The sequence below is a fragment of the Balaenoptera borealis genome, assembly GCF_965194805.1.
Source record: "Balaenoptera borealis genome assembly, chromosome: 13".
NCBI lineage: Eukaryota > Metazoa > Chordata > Mammalia > Artiodactyla > Balaenopteridae > Balaenoptera > Balaenoptera borealis.
The window spans coordinates 98257944-98279214 of NC_138870.1; the positions used below are offsets into that span (position 1 = coordinate 98257944).

The following is a 21271-nucleotide window of genomic DNA, read 5'->3' on the forward strand; positions in this document are numbered from 1 at the left end:
CATTCTGAGGATGCCCAAACCAAATCTTTTCTAGCATTAATGATACCAAAGAAACAACATACATTCTATGACTGATTTACTGATTTCCCCCCTCAATTTGCTTTAGTAAATTACTATATAAAATTAAAGACAATTTCCTCATGGCTGTTAGTTAATATAGCATCATTCACATTTTATTACAGGGCTAGAACATTTAAAATGAAGTAAATATAGAAGTGCAAAAAAAAAAGAAGTGATGGGGGCATGTTATAAGGGCACAGGAATCAGACTGAAGGAGCTCACACTGGCCACACCTGGGACAATTTGAGCACCAAAATAATTAAGTAATTAATTGTAAACTATTGAATTTCTGAGTCTGTATGATACTAAATTAAGTATTTCCTCATAGACTGCTTATAGTTGCAAGAGGAAAAATAAAATTATTCAGTGCTAACTTGAATCTAAGAAATCATAATTAACCAATGAAGGGCAAGTGGACAATACGTGACTCCAATGTGACATCCTGAGGAGGACACAATTTCACCTATACATTATTCTGGCCAAGAATGCAAAAACTCAATCTAATCATGAAGAAACATGAGGCAAACTTAAAGTGAGAAAAATTTTATTTAAGGAAAAATAAGGGGAGAAGGTCCACATCTTTGAAAATGTCAGTCATAGGGGTAAGGGGCTTTGATGTATGGTATGTAATGTACTCTCAAATTAATTCTGAAAAAAGTCTGTGTGTGGTGTGTGTATGTGTCTGTGTAGTAAAGAAAGAAGGAGGGAGTGGGGAAGGGAGGGAGAAAGCATGAGCACAAACGGAAGAGTGTTAACAACAGGTCAATCTGGTTAAAGCACATACTGGTATTCTTTGTACTATTTTAGTTTTGCAACTTTTTGTAAATTTGAAATTATTTCCAAATAAAAAGTTTTTAAAAAGGTACACAGGTCTGAATGCATCTGATAGGAATGAGCTAAACAACTATTACCTTTTTCAGTTTATTGTTCATTGGTTTCATGTAAGACTCCATGATCGAGAAACAAAATGGTCAACCACAGAACTTTAAGGAAATGAAAACAACTATGTATCTACTTACGAGTCAGGCAATTACAAATTCACAACACTGTGAGGCTTTGGGAATGGATAGAAAGTGAGTGTAAGTAGGATGGACGCCCAGGAATCTCCTAATGAGCTGCTCTACCTAACAAAGATGAACAAGGTAGTACTCACAGGCCTTCTTCTTTAATGATCTCCAGGAGCACCATGTGTGTCGTTTTGGACTTTCTTTTCTCATCAACTACAAGATCAAAGAGTACATGTTTAAACTAAATCCTTTGAGAATTGTTATCTTCAGTATCAGCAAGTTTCACTGAAATGCCATTTACCTCACCTGAGCAATCTCTCACCCTATTCTTTGAGCTCCCTAGTTTGCCTCAAAACTCAATGATCCTCCTGTATTCCCATGTGCTAAATTCCCTACTATTGATTCCATGGTTTCATCTGTTATTCATGAACCATAAAGCGTTTTAATTCAATACCTAATTTCCAAAGTAAAAGATGTAACAGGAGAAATTTATTTCTTACATTTCATAGGGCTCTCTAGTTTTTTTTTCAAAGTTATATATTCTCCTTTTTATCTTAATATCTTATAAAGTAGAGAGGAAATAAATTACTATTTCCCTTTCAGAGAAGAGGTTACAGACACAAAGCTGTGAAGGACACATGTAGTTGGCAGCAGAGCCGGGATTAAAATTCAAGTTTGCAAAGTTTTAACCCTGTGCTCTGTTCCCTAATCTAAAAAAAAGGTCTCAAAAAGATGGGAACTCTGCTTTTGGCATTCTAAATGAAAACAAAACCTACCTTAATTAACTTCAAATTTCTTACCCATATCTGAAGACTATCTTGAGAACATAAAAATAGGAAAATGAACCGATTTCTTAAGAATTAAAATTGGTACCTGTATGGCTCATGGGATGGCAAATTAGGAAACCCCTGTACAAGGCAATCTAACAATAACTATCAAAATTACAAACATTTGCCCTTTGATCAAACAATCCCACTTCTGGGAATTTATCCCATAGAACTTACAGAAACAAATTAGCATATGGGGACTTCCCTGGTGGCACAGTGGTTAAGAATCCGCCTGCCAATGCAGGGGACGCGGGTTCGAGCCCTGGTCCAGGAAGACCCCACATGCTGTGGAGCAACTAAGCCCACGAGCCACAACTACTGAGCCTGCATGCCACAACCACTGAAGCCTGTGCACCTAGAGCCCGTGCTCTGCAACAAGAAGTCACCACAATGAGAAGCCCACGCGCCGCAACGAAGAGTAGCCCCCGCTTGCCACAACTAGAGAAAGCCTGCACGCAGCAATGAAGACCCAACGCAGCCAAAAATAAATTAATTAATTAATTAAATTTATTTTTTTTTAAATCTAGAAACAATAAATGCTGGAGAGGGTGTGGAGAAAAGGGAACCCTCCTGCACTGTTGGTGGGAATGTAAATTGATACAGCCACTATGGAGAACAGTATAGAGGTTCCTTAAAAAACTAAAAATAGAACTGCCATATGACCCAGCAATTCCACTACTGGGCATATACCCTGACAAAACCATAATTCAAAAAGATACATGTACCACAATATTCATTGCAGCACTATTTACAGTAGCCAGGACATGGAAACAACCTAAATGTCCATCGACAGATGAATGGATAAAGGTGTGGCATATATATACAATGGAATATTACTCGGCCATAAAAAGGAACAAAATAGTCATTTGTAATGAGGTGGATGGACCTAGAGTCTGTTATATAGAGTGAAGTAAGTCAGAAAAAGAAAAACAAATACCGTATGCTAACACACATATATGGAATCTAAAAAAACGGTACTGATGAACCTAGTGGCAGGGCAGGAATAAAGACCCAGACGTAGAGAACGGACTTGAGGACATGGGGAGGAAGGGGAAGCTGGGACGAAGTGAGACAGTAGCATTGACATATATACACTACCAAATGCAAAATGGATGGCTGGTGGGAAGCTGCTGCATAGCACAGGGAGATCAGCTTGATGCTTTGTGACCACCTAGAGGGGTGGGATAGGGAGGGTGGGAGGGAGTCTCAACAGGGAGGGGATATGGGGATATATGTATACATATAGCTGATTCACTTTGTTGTATAGCAGAAACTAACACACCATTGTAAAGCAATTATACTCCAATAAAGATATTTTAAAAATGCTGTTAAGTGAAAAATGCAAGATATGGAACAGTGTGAAAAGTATGCTTTTTGAGTAATAAAGAGAGGAAATTGAGAATATATATTATTTGCTTGTTTTTCTACATAAAGAAACTCTCAGGGCTCTTTGAGAGACTAATAAAGACATTATCTACAGGGGAGAGAAAAGGAGACAGTCTAGAGTGAGATTTTTCACTGTACTGCCTATCTTTTTATGTATTTTGGTTTTGGAGTCATATAAAATTATTACCTTTCCAAAATCTCTAAAATTAATTAAAAATAGTAGTCATGAAGGATTTTAATATAGGAATTAGTTTATTCAAAGCTAATCTTACTCTTATCTCTTCATGTAAGTTCTGGCATAGGTTTATAATTTCAAGTTGAAAAATACTGAGGAAAGAACAAGCAGGAGTTACAGAAAGTCGCATAGCCCTATAAAGTGAAAGAGGGAGACTAGGACTACGTGCCTACATGAGCAGTGACAATGGCATTTGGCTCCACCATGTTTCCTATTCTCTGTCCTCTTTCCAGAAAACCTACCCCCAGTAAAAAAAAAAAATCTCTACATTGTGCCTTTCAAAAGTCATATTGTTTATTAGAATGAACTGTAATGATTCAAAATTACTAATGCAAGCCCACTCAGGTCTCTCAGATTAGAAAATGGCTGAGGCTATGACTCATTCACAAACATCAAAAATAAAAGTATTTAAAGTTAGTGAAAATGGACAACAGATTTCTAATGAAACGGAAAATCCTATGTTAACTTAGAACTTAGTAGAGAAGTATGTTTGCTTCCTGATACCAAATGAACAGGAATATGATGACAATAAGATACTTACCTTGAAGTCGAAGTCGAGCTGTATCCAAGGGAAAAAATACTGTCATTGCTGTCATGCTTCCCTGAAAAGTTTGAAAAGCCTTTAGCCATTACAGTATCACAAAAATAATGAGCCACAACTTTTAAATGAACAAAAGTTCATTATTATCAATGGATCAGATCAAATTTTCAGTGAACAAATAGACAGAATATTTTTATCTATTGGGATCATTAGTGTTCAAACTTCGGTAGTTACATACTTGAACAGACATATTCAATTTTCCAGAAGAAATCTCTTTCTCTCTGATATTGAAAAAGAAAATGTAGTGGGTCCCTGGAGATGACAAACTTAGGGATTTACAACCTAGGACACATGTCAGAGACAGCAGGTAAATGGATTTTTAACCTTTTACTTGTCAGTTACTGCTCCTATGCTCTCCTCTGATACTCCCAGAAACCAAAAAACCTAGTGATCAAACAGATATGTATTTCTATACTCTCTGCTTAATCAATATATTCACCACAAAGTAAAAGGGGTTTAAGAATCATATTGTTCTTTAAAATAGTTCTGTTTGCTTGTATTTTAAAAAAGAGGGACAATATCTTTGCTAAAAATTCTATAAATAATTTATCCAAGATAACACGACAAAAATTATCACTGGAAAAAAAAAAGAAGCCAACAACCAGTCTTTTCATTCATAAGGCCCTATGACAGATAAAAACCACAAGTATACAGTTAGGGATAAAATTATATGCATGATATCTCCAGGTGGGTTTATGGTTCTCAACCTAGATGCAGGCCCAGTGGTATATATTCTCAGGCATAAGGTCAAGTTTTAAGCTACTGATATAATAACAGTAACATACATATTTTTATCATGATAACAATGGGAAACTAGGTCAACTTTACAGATAAGAACAAAAATGTTCTAGGTCTCTTATCTATTTAAATAGATCAGCCTGTTTGACAAGGGAGAACACTGTATTGTCCCCTATTAGTTACTCTTTGAGACTCAAATTAAATGTTACCACCCCTACCCATCAGGTTCCTCTGTGTTCCCACAGCACTTGTTTATATGTCTCTTAGAGCACTCATATTGCAGTGAAACCTAACTCTTCCACCGGATTGTAAGAATATCCATTTATCTCTTTGTATACCATAGATTCTTAAATAAATGTTTATTAAATTCACTCTACTTTCAGTTATTTATACAATTTAGATGGCTCCCACATAAATGATCTTTCCTAGCAGGAACCAGATAATACTTAATATTTCAAGAAACACTGGATCTGTAAAGGTTTACAGTCTACAAATCTATTCTTCCGGCATCCTTGCTCACCTTACAGGCAATTTCCAAGAAAAATGGGGGCTGGAAAGCTGGAGAACGCTTATCAAGGTTATTAAGGCCTTTACTTCCTATCACGTGGTACTAGCACATCTATGCAGAAAAGTCCTGCCTGGAAACTACTTTTTCAAACAATTGGATCACCTCCATCCCTCTTCCCTGTCAGCTTTAAATAGACACCTGAAGTTTCCTAACTTAGAAGACCCTGCCCTATCTACCTTGAAACCTTAAAGTACATTTTACACCAAGATAAAGAGAACAGTCTGTCCAAAGAGCTCAAAAGTCTATTACCTCCTCAAGGACTAGCATAAAAAACTCAAATCTGTAAAAATAAAAAACACTTAAAAATGTATTAGTACTGGAAAGACTGGATCCAGATGGTGAACTGAAAACCTACCATTGCCTCCTCCCCATTCCAATCACTAATCATGAGAGAGAAGATTTATATATAAAAGTGTTGTACAGAAAAACAAAAGGGGTCTGAATGGTGGATCAGAAATTAAAAGAATAGCAGAGTGAGGCTGTTCTGAAAGAAGAAATCACAGACCGAAATGCACAGAAGATAGCTATGGCAGGCAGAATAATGGCCCCCTGAAAGATGAACACATTCTAAACCACAGTACTTGTGAACATGTTACATTACATGGCAGGCTGCTAATTGGCTGATCTTAAAATAGGGAGTTTAGTCTGGATTTTCTGAGTGGGCCCAACGTAATCATAAGGGTCCTTAAAAGTGGAAGAGTAGGTCTTCCCTGGTGGCGCAGTGGTTAAGAATCCGCCTGCCAATGTAGGGGGCACGGGTTCGAGCCCTGGTCTGGGAAGATCCCACATGCCGCGGAGCAACTAAGCCCGTGTGCCACAACTGCTGAACCTGCGCTCTAGAGCCCACGAGCCACAACTACTGAACCCGCGCACCTAGAGCCCGTGCTCTTCAACGTGAAGCCACCACAAGAAGAAGCCCGCGCACCGCAATGAAGAGTAGCCCCCGCTCGCTGCCACTATAGAGAAAGCCCTCGCACAGCAACCAAGACCCAACGTAGCCAAAATAAATAAAATAAAAAGTGGAAGAGTACGTGGGAGTGAGGCAATGGAGGACTCAACCCATCATGGCTGGCTTTAAGATGGACAAAGGGGCCACTAGCCAAGGAATGTGGGCAGCCTCTAGAAGCCAGAAAAAGCAAGGAAATGGATTTTCTCCTAAGAGCCTCCAGAAAGGAACATGACCCGGTTGACACCTTAATTTTAGTTCAGTGAGCTGTGCATCAGACTTCTGACCTACGGACCTACGGATATTAAACTTGTGTTGTTTTAAACCATTCAATCTGGTAACTTGTTACAACAGCAATAGAAAACTAATAAAACAGGATTACTGCAAATGGTGGGGCCTAGCCCAGGGAAGCAGAAGGGCGCTCTGGGGTGACTTTCCGGTTGACTAGCTGGTACCGTGACCACCACAGCCAGGCAGGCCCCATCCCAGGCAGTGACTGTGAATATGGAAACCTGAACTTGCCTGAGGTGGGCAGAAACGCTCAGACCTAGCCACTGTCACATCTTGCCAGAACCCATGCCACCTTTACACCACAATTCCTGGAAGCCGGCGGCAGTAAACAAGTACAGGCAGGGGGAGGGGCGCGCAGTGGCAAGGAAATAAAAAGCTTACTAGTTTTACCCTATTTAAGAAGAGGATATACACATACACACATGAATTTATTCCAGGTTTTGGCAAAAAAACCTAAGTTTAAATGTGAGAGTTAAAGATGTAAGGGTGAAATGGGGGTTTCCACTGCCAGCAATACGCTGGCATAGACCACACACTACAAAATACCTAGAACTGTTAACTAAAATATAACATATTTTAGAAATTAAAAAATAAAATATAACACATACCCTTTAAATGATTAGCTGAACCTCCTTGGGGCCACAAAGAAGAGTAGAAACCCATAGGGTTAAGCAGGCTCCTTGGTGTTCATTGCGAGGATTTTTTTTTGCGAGTCTAAGTGATCAAGGGGCTTTGTTATTATTATTTTTTTAATTGAAGTGGAATTCCCATAACATAAAATCGACCACTTGAAAGTATACCATTCAGTGACATTTAGTACATTCCTAATATTGTGTAACCACCACCTGTATCATGTTCCAGAATATTTTCATCACCACGAAGACAACCCTGTACCTGTTAAGCAGGCATGCCCCACTTCCCCCTCCGCTCAGCCCTGACAACCACTAATCTGCTTTCTGTCTCTATAGATGTACATATTCTGGACATTTCATATAAAAACAATCGTGCAAGATGTGACCTCTTGTGTCTGGCTTCTTTCACTCAGCACAGTGTTTTCAAAGTTTATCCACTTTGTATGTATCAGTTCTTTCTTTTTTATGGCCGAGTAAAATTCCCTTGTATGTATAATATGACATTTTGTTTATCTATTCAAAATGGTTTGGAATGAGATAGAGGTAATGGTTGCACAACATTGTGAATAGACTAAATACCACTGAACTGTACAATTTAAAATGGTTAATTTTGTTATGTGAGTTACATCTCAATTTAAAAAAAACTGAATCCTCACAACCACCATATGAGCTAAATACTATTATTCTCTCCATTTTATAGATGAGGAAAAAGATAATAAGAGGTTTTGCAACTTTTCTCAAGTCATACACTTTGCAGGTGGCAGAATCAGTATTTGAACGTAGTCCGTCTGGCTCCAGAGTCCACACACTTAACCACTGTTGTAATTAAAACTTAAAAATTTACTAATATAGAACTAAAAATCAGCTTTAAAGTAAAGGCAATATAGTAATATGGGACCTATTTTATGTGTCAAAAAAAATTGGTTTTTTTACGGATTAGTCTGGAAACCCAGCAGAGAGCCTGGCATAGCATAAGCCCTGAACTTGTTAATAAATGTATGACTGTATCCACCTACAAATAAACTTAATATCTATGAGAAAGTGTACTGCAAATGCTAAAGGTAAATTTAGAACATAGCTATTCTGTACACTGGGGATTTGCTATATTTGTCTCCTGACCAAGCAAACACACAGATAGATGACTGTTTTCGTAAGCAGCTGTTACCTGAAGGAAAATATTTATTATATATGCAAGTCTTATGCTAAGCTATACAATCATATGATTTTTCAGAATTTGAATTAAATTCCTCTTTTCATAAATACTGAGTGTTGTTTTTTTTCCCCTAGGACTGCCTGTTCACTTACATAAAATTAGAAGGCAAAAAATACTGAGAAGGTAACTACAAGGTACAATACTGTTGTGCCAGAGAGGCACACAAATCAACCCATTATTTTGAGTCCCACAGAATTCTAACCTTCTGAGTGGGAGTTCTATTGTTGACAACAATTACAATTTGAAAGACTCTATTTCCAGAGAAACAACCGTCTTGTATCTCACCAAAACCAAACATTTTTAGTCACAACATTCTACCATCCCCTTCTGGCATTTAACTATTTGGAGCTGGGAAAGCAAATGAATTCCTACACCGCACTGGCACCTGGAGCTGGAAAAGCCTTCAGAGACCACCTAGCAGTGCAGACCCTTCCCCTGTGAACTGAGAAGTCTTGGCCAGGGTTGTTAAGAGGTCTGCCTAAAGCCAGAGTGGCAGAGGCGGAGTTAGAACCTAGCTCTCTTCAACTCCAAGTTCTACCGTTCACTGTTCTACCTCAGTTCTCAACCGTTTTGCAATCAAGATATAAGTGACTTTTCATTTTTCTCTTCTAATTGTAAAAGTATACACAATACAAACACACACATACACACACAAAATCCGGGAAATTCTTAACAGGGACTATACAAGGAGAGGAAGGAATTAAAGGTGGCTTCCATTTCTCTTGTGATGCATCTCTGTATAATTATTATTTGTAAACAATAAGTACGTGTTAGTTTTAGTTTTGAAATGACGAAAAAGCAAATATTTTTTTCAAAAAGACATCAGGGGAATACCCTGGCGATCAGTGGCGATCCAGTGGTTAAGACCCTGCACTTTCACTGCCGAGGGCGCGGGTTCGATTCCTAGTCAGGGAATTAAGATCCCACAAGTCATGCAGTGCGGTGCGGCCAAAAAAAAAAAAAAAACCTGAAAAAAAGACATCAGAATACAAGAGAATAATATAGCGTAGGGATTCTCAAGGTATGGTCTGGGGATCCTTTAAAGTCCCCAAACCCTTTCCAGGGGTCTGCAGGATCAAAGCTATTTTCATAAAAATACTACAACATAATGCCTACGTTTTTTGCCTTTATCATTCTCATTTTCTCACAGTGTGTACTGAAGTTTTCCAGAGGCTCCGTGATGTGTGATATTGTAACAGACTGAATGCAGAAGCAGATAAAAGGCTCCAGCTACCTTCTACTAAGTCTAACATTAGAGAGGTTTGCAAAAATACAAAACACTGCCTCTCTTACTATTGGGGGAAAAATACAGTTTTAAAAAATGTTATGTTAACATGTAACAGGTTTAATATTTTTGGCAAATAAATATCTTAATTTCTCAGTTTTAATTTCTAATACAATAAATATCAATAGTTATTACCACATAAGCAAAAGCTCTTCAGAGTCTGCAATAATTTTTAAGAGTATAAAGAAATTATGAGACCAAATAGTTTGAGAACTGCTGTTATAAACATGCCATTTAACATGAAAAACAGTACATTATTTAAAAACTTTATTATTTAACATATCACTTCTAATATTCCTTTCAGCTGATGTTATACCAGTGTGACATAAGCAGTTGAAAACACCACATGACCTTTGGGTTGGACACTACCCTCTCCAGGAAACTCTTCAAAAGGCAAATAACTCTAGGAAAAATAAATATAGCCTATAATTAATACCTTAGGGGAATCATTTATTAGAGGCTTGGGGAATCATTTATTAGCGGCTTGGGGGTTTTTTTTGTTTTTTTTTTTAGTGACAGGGATACTAGATAGTTGATAAAAGGCATCTAATAGGATGCTGAAAGGAAAAGCAAGTGGCAGTCTGGAAGTGACCTGAACATCCTGGAAACTGAAAGGCTATTATTGTCAGAATATACAGAGCACAACCAAGAAGGGAATGAAAGACTAGGGGTAAGCAGAGGTCAATCAAAGGCTTTTTGCTAAGTATATTAAGGACTATTCTAGTGACCGACTGGACAGATGTGGGGAGTCTGGAAGAAGTAGAACTCAAGGACAACTCCCAGGTTTCTGGCTTGAAAAAACAGGGAGACAGTGTTGTCATTAACAGAGATGGTAAATACTGCAGGAGGAGCAATTCTGGGGCAAGAGATATTGAGTTTGTCTTTGCATTAGCTGTATTTTAAGTGCCTCAAAGACATCTACTTGAAGACGTCCAGCAGGTAGCCAGATCCATCTGGAGTTCCAGAGATTCCAGGATAGAAATGTAGGTTCGGAAGTTACTGGAATATAGCATATTTCTTCACCTTTAAGACAATAATGATTGTACCATGGCTTAGATTTTTGTTAGGGGTGGGTGAGATCATTATTTTACCAACAATATGTGGTCACATATTGTTTTATTTTCATAACCAAATTTTCATTCTCAACAAATAACTGAAAACATACCACGTCAGCACATTTTGTGTTTATATTTTCTATTTTGCTAATTTCTTCTCTATTACCTTCCTTTTCCTTTGTTTGCATTTATTTTTATATTCTTATCTAACTTGTTGAGATGGATGCTTAGCTCACTGATTTTAAGTCTTTCTTCTTTTTCAAACTTGATTTAAAAGCTACTCATTTCCCTCGAGGTATTTTAGCTGTATCTGACAAGTTTTTTTCTTTACAACTCAGTGGTTTTTCATATATTCACAAAGTTGCCCAACATTCACCACTACTAATTCCAGAACATTTTTATCACCTTAAAAGAAAACCCATACCCATTAGCAGTCACTCTCCATTCTCTTCCTCCCACACCCTGGCAACCACTAATCTATTTTCTGTCTCTATTTTGCCTCTTCTGCACATTTCATGTAAATGGAACCAAATAACACATGATCTTTTGTGGCTGGCTTCTTTCAAGGCTCATCCACGGGGACTTCCCTAGTGGTCCAGTGGCTAAGACTCCACGCTCCCAATGCAGGGGGCCCAGGTTTGATCCCTGGTCAGGGAACTATATCCCACACTCCGCAACTAAGAGCCCACATGCCTCAACTAAGGATCCCACATGCCACAACGAAGATCCCACATGTCTCAACTAAGACCCAGCACAGCCAAATAAATAAATATTAAAAAAAAAAAAAAAGCTCGTTCTATATTATGGTTGAAAAATATTCTATTATATGGATATATCACATTTTGTTTATCCATTCATCTGTTGATGGACTTGGGTTGTTTCCATTCTTTGGCTTTATGAAAAATGCTGCTACGAACATTCCTGTAACAAGTTTTCATATGGATGTCTTCAATTCTCTAGGAGTGGAATTGCTGGGTCATATGGTTCTATGTTTGACATTTTGAGGAACTACAAAACTGTTTTCCACAGTGACTACATAATTTTATATTCCCACCAGCAAAACAAGGTTTCAGATTTCTCCATATCCTTGCAACACTTGTCATTACCTGTGCTTTCTGACTATAGCCATCCTAGTGGGTGTGAAATAGCATCTCATTGTGGTTATGATTTGCATTTCTCTGATAACTAATGCCATCCAGCATTTTTTCATGTGTTTATTGGCCACTCATATAACTTCACAGGAGAAATGTCTATTCATATCCTTTGTGCATTTTTTAATTGGGCTATTTGCCTTTCTATTACTGAGTTGTAAGCAGTCTTTACATATTCTGGATACCAGACACTGTATCAGATAAATGACTTACAAATATATTCTCCATTCTGTTGTCTTCAATTTCTTGATAGTATCTGAAGCACAAAAAGCTTTAACTTTGATCAAGTCCAATTTACATATTTTTTTCTTTTATTACTTGTGCTTTTGGCATTATATCTAAGAAACCACTGCCTAATCCAAGGTCGTAAAGATTTATGCCAACGTTTTCATCTAAGAGTTTTGTAGTTTTAGTTCTTACATTTAGGTCTGTGGTTCACTTTGAGTAAATTTTTGTGTATGGTGTGAAGTAGGGGTCCAACTTCATTTTGTTGCATGTGGATGTCCAGTTGTCCCTGCACAATTTATTGGAGACTGTTCTTTCCCCATTGATGTTCCTTGGCATCCTTGAACACAGATTTGTAGGTTTATTTTTTGGATTCTCAATTCTGTTGTTGATCTACCCGTCTATCCTTATGCCAGCACCAGTCTCTTGATTACTGTAGCTCTGTACTAAGTTTTGAAATTGGGAAGTATGAGTCCTCTAACTTTTTTTTTTTTTCAAGTTTTTTTGGCTATTCTAGATCTCTTGCATTTTCATATATACTTTAGGATCATCTTATCAATTTCTACAAAAAAGCAGACTGGAATTTTGATAGGGAGTACACTGAATCTGTAGATCCTTTTAGGGTGTATTGCCATCTTAACAATATTGGTCTCCAATCCACTTATTCAGAGGATGCCTTCCCACTTACTTAGGAATTTTAATTTTTTTCAGTGATGACTGATTTTCAGTATAGCTACAAGTTTTAGTACGCACCATCTGTGCTATCACTCAGTTTTAAATGCATTCTTATTTCCATTATGATTTCTTCTTCTTTAACCCATAGATCATTCAGTAATGTGTTTAATTCCCAAACATATGTTCTTTATATAAATATGTATATATGTATTTATATTTTAAAGTTACCTTGTTACTGGTTGCTAGCTTAATTGCACTGTGCTTCAAGCATTCTGTACTATTTCAAAACTTTTTCAAAATTTAAGTTTTGCTTTACAGCCCAGTAAATGGTCAGTTTTCATAACTTTTCCATGTTTGGCTTGAAAATAATGTGTATTTTGCAGTTGTTGGGTACAATGTTCTGTATGTATCTATTAGGTCAAGTTTGTTAAATACATATTTAATCTTCTATATTTTTTCCCTCCTTTCTTGTTCTATCAATTACTGAAAGATATATTAAAATCTGCTACTTCGATGATGGGTTGGTATATTTCCTCTTAAAGTTTTATTAATTTTTGCTTTAAACATATTGAGACTATTAGATGAACACAAACTTAAAACTGCTTTATTTTCCTGACATACTGAGCCTTTTTCTCTATGATGTCATTCTCTTGATCTCTAGTAATGACATTACTATAAAGTCCATTTTATCTGATGTTAACAGTTTTGGGTTAGTATTTGTCTAGCATGTCTTTTCTCACATTTTTACTTTCAAACTTTCTGTATCCTTTTCTTTTAGACATATCTTTTATAAATAGCATTTTTCCCTTTTTAAAAACAATCTAGCACAATCTCTTTTAACTGAAGCACTTAGTTCATTAACATTTATTTGGATTTATAGTTGTCATCTTTTTTTTAGCCATGCCATGCAGCTTGTGGGATCTTAGTTCCCCGACCAGGGATCAAACCCAGGCCACAGCAGTGAAAGCCCGGTGTCCTAACCACTGGACTACCAGGGAATTCCCAGTTGTCATCTTATTTTGTGCTATGTGTCATATATGTTCTATGTTGCTTTTTCTGCCCTTTACTGCTTTCTTGACTAGAGCTTCCAATAAATTTTAAGTTATAAATATAGTTTCTAATTCTTTTACAAGCTATCTAGTAATTACAACATATATTCCTAACTTATCAATTCTAAAAATATTCATTAGGTTTAGAATTTCTCCAAGTGAGAATCTTGCTGGTGGCAAACTGCTTTTGATGATCTGAAAATGTCTCTATTTCGCGTATGTTTTTAAACTTTTCACTGGACATAGCATTCTAGGTAGGAAGTCATTTTCTCTTAGCAAAATGTAGAAAACATTCCAGTTTCCTGACTACAATCATTGCAAGTGAGAATCAGGTTTCAGCTAAATTATCCTTTAGCTCACTAATTCTATCTTCAGCTGTGTCTAATATGGTATAAAAACGCTTGAATTTGAACCCATCACTCAGCTTCAACAATGATCAATTCATAGCTATGCATTAAGTATTTTAATTTTAAATGTTTATTTGATCAAAGCAGAGCATGCACATAGTTTAAAAAGTCATGTATAATATAAATGACAAAATAAGTAGTTCCTGCCCATTTTATACAATCTTCCTCCCCAGAGGAAAATATTTTCTTTTAGCTGTATCTTTTGTAATTTACACATCTCTATATAACTTTAAAATATCCTGGTATCCTTTGATTCATCAATTTTAGACATTATTCACCTATTACGGAGGGTAAGAATTTAGCTCTCATATTCCCCTCTGCTTCTTGTGCCAGCCCTCTAAGAGTTTTGATTTTTTGCTTAAATCAATATTTAGTGTTCCCATGACTATCACACAATCAATTTTTAAATTTCAGTTATTTTACTTTCCATTTCTAAATATTCTACGTGGTTGATTTTCAAATCTGCTTGGCCAATCTTAGTTTCTTGTTCTTTGCACATATTTTCTAGCTTTTTATTTTCTTATACAGACTAAACAGCTTTTTAGATTGTGACTGAGAAGTCCATTTTCTGATTGGTGCTCCTGTCTACTGTTCTTGTTCACATTGCCTTGTTTCTCTGTGAGTTTCATTAGTTTGGATCGAGCTGCTCATTCCCCTTAAAATTTTATTTTGGGGCTTTCTTTTAGACCTGATAAAGGTAAGTACCTCTGGAAAGGATTTCTGCCAAGCACTCTGGGGACCCACCAACCTGGAATCGCTCTAAGTTACTCACTTTAGGTTTTCCAATCAAATAGTGAGAATTCAGGCTGCAACCTAAGGGAGGACTTGTGGCTTCAAAATGTCAGTGGTGATTTCCTCTCTCAAATTAGTGCCAAGGTTGGAGACAGCCGATTTTCCTGGGGAGGAGTAAGTTTATTTCCCATTTACCTTTATACCACATTCCTTTGGGATTTCAGGTTTATTCGGTGATCCCCTACTGGACTTCTTATCTTGGACAGAATGGGCTCTTTCTTTTCTTCCCTGTATCTCTGGAAGCTACAAATCTAAAGCTTGTGTCTACCTGGCTAAGCAATTCCTACAGGGCAAAGACTGCTCTCCTTGACTCTGGGTCCTGACTTCACTCATTCTCTAGTTCTAAAAGTTCCTTACCTTCCTGTCACCTTATTAACATTTTTAAGAAGTAACTGTTTTTTAAAAAATATTTTATACAGATTTTTTTTTAATTATAAAGGGAAGTTTTCAGGAGAAAGTTTGATAAGCTCCTTAGAAACAGGAATCCCATTTTAGGTATTTTACAATGGACTGTTGCTAGTCTTAGCAAATAAATATTTTAAAGTATTTGTGAGTGTGTTTATTCCTTTGCTATTTATTCTATTTTGTTTTTATTTCATAAGATTGTATATGGGCAGGTTGGTGACATATTTGCATTTTGAATCTATTACCCCATAGCATCTACCACCTCTCTTCTATGTTCCTTGGATATTTAACAAGTGAACTAAGAAGTTTATTCTTAACTTAATCACCCTGCCTCCAAAAATTTATAAAATTTTGTAGTGTAACAAATAGTAAACAAATGCAAATCAAAACAAACATAAAATAGCTACCATTTCACCTGGACGTGAAAATTAGGAAAATGACAAGATCAGGGAGAAAAAAACCCAGAAAATCTTAAATTAGGCCCTTTGTACACAAGTATCTGATTAAAAGACACACCAAAGGCCTTTTAGGGAGCCATCCAAGTAACCTTAAAGCTTTCAACCTGCAAGACCAGAGCACAAATACAAACACTGCTTTAGCAAAGTACATCTGATTTAAAATACTAAGGCCTTGAATCACTTTGAGTGGTGGCTAGGAAAACAGAGAAGGGATATCTACCAGAAGAACTAAAAAAGAACTATAAAAGAAAGAATCAGGGACTTCCCTGGTGGTCCAATGGCTAGGACTCCATGTTCCCAATGCAGGGGGCCCGTGTTCTATCCCTGGTCAGGGAGCTCGATCCTACATGTCAGAACTAAAAGATCCGGCATGCCACATCTAAAAGATCCTGCATGCTGCAATAAAGATCCTGCACCAGCATAAATACCCAGTCAATAAATATCCAGTCTACCTTTTAATTTGGCTGACACAAACACACGTGGTGCTGAACTGAAGTACTCAACACCACAAAGTCAGAAGGAAACAGTAGGGTAAACTTGGTCAAGGCTTGGTTCTGCAAGCGTGTGCAATCTTATGGAAATAACAGACAGGGACACACATAAATACAGAAGCAGAGTATCATGCCCTTTAAGTACGAACAATGATGGCCTACTAACCAAATCCAACCATTCCCAAAATGCTACTTCACCCTTGAAGGATGAAAAATAATCCAAAAAAATGCAATGCTAGTTCCAAAGTCAATTTCCAGAGGAGTCCAGAAATGGTGGTTGAGTCACAGGAGCACAACTGAAATCAGTGTATAGCATCTCCTGATGAAGTATATGGCATTACTGGACAGAAGATTATTTTAAAAAGAAATCAACTAAAATACACTGTCAGTGGTAGATCTGGAGCTAATTAAATTCCAAAGATGAAAGCCACTTATTGTGGCTTTCACATTCAAAAATGTTATTTACCTAATCAGAGTTAATTTAAGTCTTTCCCCTGATACAACAAACAAGCTAACTCTCATAACCATTCAAAGATACACAAGTTAAACAAAAGGCTTAATAGATAACACACCTGAGTGCCCAACGGAAAAAGCATGGGCTCTGGAATAAAATAAACTGGGGTTCTGGTCTCAGCTATAGTACATACTGTACAATAAATTACTTCAAATCTCCATGCCTCAGTCTCCCCATTTGTAATTTTGGGACCAATAAAAAATGTGGAGGTTGCTGTGAGAAGTGAGAATTAACTTATGGAAAGACCCAGCATCATTCCAAGTACACAGTTGGCATTCAACAAATGTTGCTTCCTATATATCCTTTTTACAGCATTTTTTAGCAGTAGGGCTCAATATTAATCAGGGTCCTAAAATTAGCAACGGTTACTTACACTCCTTCCAAAAGAGCAACTGTCATTTAGTAAAAAATAAAGGGACTTCCCTGGTGGCACAGTGGTTAAGAATACGCCTGCCGATGCAAGGGACACGGGTTCGAGCCCTGGTCCGGGTAGATTCCCACATGCCACGAAGCAACTAAGCCCATGTGCTGCAACTACTGAGCCTGCGCTCTAGAGCCTGCGCGCCACAACTACTGAGCTTGTGCTCTAGAGCCCACGAGCCACAACTACTGAGCACGTGTGCCACAACTACTGAAGCCCACGCACCTACAGCCCGAACTCCACAACAAGAGAAGCCACCACAGTGAGAAGCCCGCACACCGCAACAAAGAGTAGCCCCCGCTCGCCACAACTAGAGAAAGCCCATGCGCAGCAATGAAAACCCAATGCAGCCAAAAATTAATTAATTAATTAATTTTTAAAAAATAAAGAATAACTGCTCTTTCAGAAGGAGCTTCAAGAAGGTAGGAGGGTCAACAGTGTAAAATACTACGAAGAAGTCGAATCAAATAAGAATGGAAAAAGAGTCAGCAGACTAAGCCATCAGAAAGTCAGTGAAGGCCTATGGAAGAGCAGTTCCAGCAATCAGAGCAGGATGAGGAGGAGAGGCAGGAAGTACAGAATAGTCATTAAATAAACTTAGCATAAAGGGAAGGAGAATGAGCAGCACCTAAGAAGGCAGTGTGTAGACTGGATCGGTATGGTTTTATTACAGGACGGGGCTGAAAAACAATGGAAAAAGATTAAAGCTATAGGAAAGAAGTGAAAATGAATGGAGCAAAGTCCCAAAAGATAACTGTGGGTGGTGTAAGTTGGGCGGGGGTGGGGGTTGAGGGGGGGGCGGAATCAAGATAGCAGAGACCAGCCACATCTGTTTTTCCTGAGATCAGCACAATGTAGGAAATACTGGGTACAATTGTAGTTGATTCTGTAACAGAAAAAACAGAAACGTTAGAAAGCTCATCCCAAGTAGCCTCTATTTTATCTAGAGCAAAAGCCGAGATCATCTGTTACAAGTGAATGGATACAGTTGATCATACAAGATGAGAGAAAATCTCAATTCCACTGAATTTCTAAAATTGGGTACAAATACTGTATTTTCAAGAATATCTCTGAAAAAGAAACGAATGATTATGGCCTTACTACACTATTACAAGTATTGTAATTAGGTACTCCACAAGTGTTGCCACATTTGCTTCTCAGGAGAACCCAGTAAGTAAAGTGTTATGTTTTCATTTTATAGATCAGAAAACTCAGGTTCAGAAAGAAAACATAAATGACCCAAGATGACACAGATAATTATGTCTTACTCCAAATCCCTTTTTCAGCTATTCTACCATATTTGTTCCTTTAAAAAGATTAAGTCATATAAATACCATATGATAGCTCTTATATGTGGAATCTAAAATATGGCACAAGTGAACTTATCTACAAAACAGAAACAGACTCACAAACACAGAGAACAGATTTGTGGTTGCCAAGGGGGAGGAGGGAAGGGAGAGGGATGGGCTGGGAATTTGGGGTTGGTAGACGCAAACTATTACATTTAGAATGGATAAACTACAAGGTCCTACTGTATAGCACAGCAAACTATATGCAGTCTCCTGGGATAGACCATAATGGAAAAGAATATTTAAAAAAGAACGTCTCTATGTGTATAACTGAGTCACTCTGCTGTACAGCAGAGATTGGCACGGCATTGTAAACCAACTCTACTTCAATAAAAAAAATTAAGTCACAGACTACTCAGACATAAAGAAGCAAATTAAAGTTAGAAAAATAATTCCAATCAAGACTACGTAAGAACCTTTAAGATTAAGAGAAGTGAACTGAAATGACCCTATTAGCTAAAAAGTTTATTGGGGTGAAGGGGGGAGATGAACAGGCAGAGCACAGAGGACTTTTAGGGCAGTGAAAATAGTCCATATAATAATGTAATTGTGGATACATGTCATTACAAAATTTATCCAAACCCACAGAATGTACAATACCAAGAATGAATCCTAATATAAACTATGGACTTTGGGTGATTATGATGTTCCAATGTAGGTTCATCATTTGTAACAAACGTACCACTCTGGTGGGGGATATTGATAATGAGGGAGGCTGTGCATTGGCCGGAGGGGGGTGCTGGGGGGGTGCCCAGAGGATACATGGGAAATCTCTGTACCTTCCTCTCAATTTTGCTGTGAACCTAAAATTGTTCTAAAAAACTAAGTCTTGAAAAAAAGTTTATCAAGATATCAAGATATATTTTGGATGATGAGCAGTGAGGCAAAGAAGTCCTAAAGATTAAAAGCTATATAATAATTCAATCATAATTTAGTGGAAGCCTAAATGAAATAAGACAGCAAGGAAGTAAAGACAATGAAGACTTTTTCTAATTACCTCCTTTTAAGGTTTCTAAACCAAAGTAATACAACGTCCTCAAATGTATACTAACCTAAGTTAATTCTATGAGAATCTGATTAGATTCAAACTATGGGTCTGAATGAGCCAGCTGTGGAAAAGAGAACCCTTCCAAAAAGAACTGAACATTTAAATTGTTAGATATGTGGTTTAAAGTGCTCCTGATGAACAATTAATTTCCAAGTGCCTCCAGTTTGACTATACATGTGTATATGTAATATTTAATGCCACTTTTTTCTGAAAATCTAAAGATATTCAGGGGCTAGTTTTGAATTAAACAAAGGGATGGGGAAAAGAGACAAGAAGTATGAAGGAACAGGCAGCTAGGCATAGCAACAGAAGAGTAGCAGAGAAGGGAGACCTGGGTTCTTGCCCCAGGCCTATAACCATATAACTTACTGGTAATCTTGGCAAAAACACTTAACATACCTGTTTCCATTTTCCTGTCTCTATATGAGAATAAAGATACTTGTCTAAGAGCCTCGGAAACAACCCTATGAAGTGAGTACTATTATCTTCCCCAGTTTATAGATGAGGAAACTGAGGCAAGAGAGATTGAGAGACATGCCCAAGGTCACACATGTGATAAGTGGCAAAGCTGGGATTTGAACTCAGGCAGTCTGGTTTCAGAGGCCATACTTTTAACCACTTGTTATATTGCCTACCTATCAAAGTTGTTAACAGATGTGAGAAGATAGGGAATTCTATAAGTACTAAATATTATTATTAAATCTAATATTAAATTAACTAACTCAAACAAGTTAGGACGCATAGAAAATTAGAAAACATAGTTGTGGACAAAATGATTAATGGCTTTCACTTATTGGGCCCCTATTATGCATCAGACAGTAAAAAAGCTGTTTTAGTTAAGTTATTTTATTAATATCCACAGAACCCTGTGAGGTTGTTGGCATTTAACAAATTAGAATCAGAGTTAACTAAACTGAATCTGAAAATTTAGGGTTTTGTTTCTAATCTATAAATCAATGAGTGACATTAGGAAAGTCGCTTAACCAAGCAATCCCATAGTTTCTTCATAATGGGGTGCTGGGAGGTCACATTAACATTTAAACTAAATATTTACCATAGTGAAAAGCTAGAAACAATGCAAGTGTCCATAAATTATGGGATACCCATATGATAGAATATTTTATACTAAAAAGCCAATGGTTTTTGAAGTCTTTTTAACAACATGATATAGTGGGTGTCTGATGTTTTGGGCCACACAGCAACATTCCCTTTTCCTATGGGTGGGCTGATTTTCTTTACCTCTTTCCACTGTGCACAATCTTGGTAATATGTCAACCTTGGGGGCTTCCCATTATCTTCACAGGGCAGCCCACCACTTCTTCCTAGGTACCACCAGGGGTCTTATCCACACCACCACTATACACCTAAGAAGAGCTTCCTGAGGACAGGGACTTTTCCACTGATGACCTTTATATCCAGAAGGCCTTGTACAGAAAATCAAC

At 37.3% G+C, this 21271-nt stretch overlaps 1 protein-coding gene across 4 annotated transcripts in view; it reads right to left on the reverse strand.

Moving 5' to 3' along the window:
• SLC25A17 (solute carrier family 25 member 17) overlaps positions 1 to 21271 on the reverse strand; it is a 46825-nt gene that overhangs the window by 21378 nt on the left and 4176 nt on the right. For 2 of the 4 annotated variants that reach the window (XM_082350117.1, XM_082350118.1), the window contains exons 2-4: positions 7268 to 7373; positions 4057 to 4117; positions 1214 to 1280 (exon numbers count right to left, since the gene is read on the reverse strand). In XM_082350117.1, the coding sequence (XP_082206243.1) occupies positions 1214 to 1280; positions 4057 to 4111 (122 nt within the window). In that variant the 5' untranslated portion in view covers positions 4112 to 4117; positions 7268 to 7373. The remainder of the gene's footprint in view (positions 1 to 1213; positions 1281 to 4056; positions 4118 to 7267; positions 7374 to 21271) is intronic. The other 2 variants (XM_082350115.1, XM_082350116.1) reach the window with 1 other exon arrangement.